The 3,017-nt window shown below is 45.8% G+C and overlaps 1 protein-coding gene across 1 annotated transcript in view; it reads right to left on the bottom strand.

Annotated features, from left to right (window-relative positions):
* DAW1 (dynein assembly factor with WDR repeat domains 1) overlaps positions 1 to 3,017 on the bottom strand; it is a 68,249-nt gene that overhangs the window by 24,691 nt on the left and 40,541 nt on the right. Inside the window, exon 6 of the mRNA XM_006861912.1 lies at positions 742 to 849. Coding sequence (XP_006861974.1) covers positions 742 to 849 — 108 coding nt within the window. The remainder of the gene's footprint in view (positions 1 to 741; positions 850 to 3,017) is intronic.

Raw genomic sequence — 3,017 nt, 5'->3', positions numbered from 1 at the left:
CTCTTTTCAGTCCATTACTTGACTTTCCTTGCAAGGATTTCCTTAGCAAAAGGGGTTCTATTTTTTTCAATCCACTGATAACTTTGAAGGGATGAGAAATTTATGGATTGGTCATCCAACTATTTCCACTAATGACTGCTTTCATAATTGGGGCTGGACTAGGCAGAGATGGCAGATTACAGGGCGGTGTTAGAAACCTGGGGGTGGTCAGTTACAGATTATGACTAGCTTCTCCAACAGCACATTGTCTGTAGGGCAGGGCCCTTGTGCGATGTTCTCACCTCCTGTCACTTGTCCCTTGTCATTTCACACTAGGGGTACACCTCCAAGCCTAGGACTCTGAGAAGACTGATAATAGCCATCCCTTGAAGGAATCTTCTGGAAGGTTTCTCCAGTCTGTCCTCTTCCAACAGGTGCTGGTCTCTACCACCTCCTTTGCTTTAAGTCAGCCAGACAATGACGAACTCTCATTGGTATTTGTGTTTTACAGACCACAGGAAGCCCCAATGAAATGGCCGTCGGGCTTCCCGGCACTTCCATCCACATCTTTTGGAAAAGCCATCAAGCCAACAGGAATACTCTAATGCTATGATTTGAAGATGAAGGGCTTAAATACATCTTCCAACTTACAATTTATTTAGTAGCAAAACTACAGACAAAACCAACACAAATAACAGGTCTCTCCTAAACACCAGCCAGGGACTAGACGAAGCCCAGTGATTCTGAACATGACCTACATACCGTCAAAGTGAACACGTTCTCTCCCTTCTGGATGTCCCACAGTTTGGCTGTTGTATCCATACTTCCTGTAGCCACCAGCGTGCTTTGGGGGTTAAATGATAAGCACACCTAAAGTACAGAAGACAGAATAAATGTTTAATAGATAGTTTCCTTTGGTTAATCTTATAGGGAAAACTTTCCACATTTAACTGTCTTGGTGGAGCCCATTTAGCTCCTTATGGAAGGTTCCTTACAAGTGACTCCCTATGGTAAGAACTGAATTGCGAATCTCATGCTCCATGGCTCAAGCATGCCAGCATTTAAAGCCATGAAGATTTAAGCCTTGGAAACCCTATACATGGTCACTATGAATCAGAAGAATCTCTGGCACTAAACAACAGGTGGATAGCAAAACACCAAGTACCAATAACTTGCCCTCTCCAGGCTGAGTCCTGAAGTGATCCCCTTTGGAGGAGAGGCCACCAGTTCACCTACATACCACCTCTGCTAGCTCCCTCTGCCACGTACAGACCAGAGAAGAAACAAGAACAAAAGCCAAACCCATCTTCCTTGAGATCCATGCTATCTGGGTCTCATTTTCCTGTTACTGCCTTCACAGTTCTTTCAAACACCTCTTCTTGCACCCATCAAGAGCAGTAGCTGCTGGTTCAAAGTCTCATCTCCAAGTCCTAGGTGGCCTTCCTGTGGATAATCTATCCAGCATCCCAGAGCAATGTCCCTGGACTCTCTTCAGGAAGCCCTCCTTGGGCATACCTTCTCTAGAAGACTCAGTTCTGATACATCAAGCTCCAATTATAGATTTCTAATGTGTCAGTCTACTTTTTATTTCATACCACTCCTACCAGTATCATTTCCATCTCAATGGACCCCTCCTTCTCTCCTGGACCATCATCTTCACCCAACCAGCACCCTGTAAGGTTTCCCTCCCTCCAGCATCCTTAACACCCTTACTTAGTCTCTGTCTTTCACCTGCACCTTTTATGTAAACTCCTGACATCAACTTTCATCACCTTAAGATTTTACCCAGTCATCTGCTCTCTCTCCCTTCTCCACTCAGCTAAATCAGCTGAAGCAAACTGCATGGCAGGTTCCTGCTGTTTCTTATCCGTGCTTTCTGAACCCAGATGAGTCTTTGGCACCATTCCATACATTCGCATGTCTCTAGTTCAATAGAGTCCCCCATTCTCCACTCTTCTTCCCAGCCCTGTGTTCATTCCCACATAGCAGATAGCATGGTGCCTTACTACTTCCCCATGAAAACTGGCCTATTAGGTGAAACATCCTCACCTGGCCTTCATTGCCCTTCCCCTTTCAGTCTCATGAAGAGTGTCCCCTTCACCAGCTAGAACCTTACCTTCCAGCACTCCTGGGAAAGAGGTGCCCACATGCTCTTTCTTCCCTCTAGATGAGATCCTTCCTGGTGGCTTATGAACATGTTTGACTTTTGTTTTTGTTTTTAAGTTTTTATTGTGAATTATGTGGGTTTACATGGGAGAACATCAGTTTTACATGCATCCCATCATATTTCATTTCTTTGCAATGATTAAAATCCCCTCCATGCATCATCAAACAACCAAAGGGTACACTCTACAGGCCTGCTCCCCCACCCCCACCCCCATCATCAGCACACAGATGCTCTCCCTCCCTGAGTCTAGAGTGCCCAGCTGCTCCATCTCTCCATTTCATGGTCTCTGCCTCCATTTCTGGCATCACTGATTCTCTGGGTACAGTCACGTACTCCGCTCTTCTCACCTGATGGTCCCAGGGACCTCTGCTCCTGGACTGCAAAATCAATCACTCCCCACTACTCCTTTTGTTACAAAACATCTACCTTTACATTTCTGACCCTCACAGTCAGTCTTGATAGCAATTATTCACTATTGTACCACAAGAGTCTTATCCCCATCTCATCAGCTCCGCCCAGACAGACTGGATAATACTCAGTGAAGATTCTACCTTCCTCCGCACCCTCTGGATCTAGGCTCCCTCTTGAAAGCTTGTAAGTCAGCCATTTCTTGCCTTTGTAGTTGTTGTTGTTGTTAGGTGCCATCGAGTCAGCACCAACTCACAGTGACCTTATGCAGAGCAGAATGAAATGCTGCCTGATCCTGGGCCAATCTCGCTATCAATGCCATGCTTGAGTCCATCGATTCTGCCACTTGGCTAACCCATCTTGTTGGGGGTCTTCCACTTTTTCTCTGACCCTCTCCTCTGCCAAACATGATATCCTTCTCCAGTGACTGACAACAGGTCCGAAGTATGAGAGATGAAGTTTG

Source organism: Chrysochloris asiatica, unplaced genomic scaffold, assembly GCF_000296735.1.
Source record: "Chrysochloris asiatica unplaced genomic scaffold, ChrAsi1.0 scaffold00044, whole genome shotgun sequence".
Taxonomy (NCBI): domain Eukaryota; kingdom Metazoa; phylum Chordata; class Mammalia; order Afrosoricida; family Chrysochloridae; genus Chrysochloris; species Chrysochloris asiatica.
Note: the sequence above shows the minus strand (reverse complement) of the source record. Positions and strands in the feature narration are given on the sequence as shown.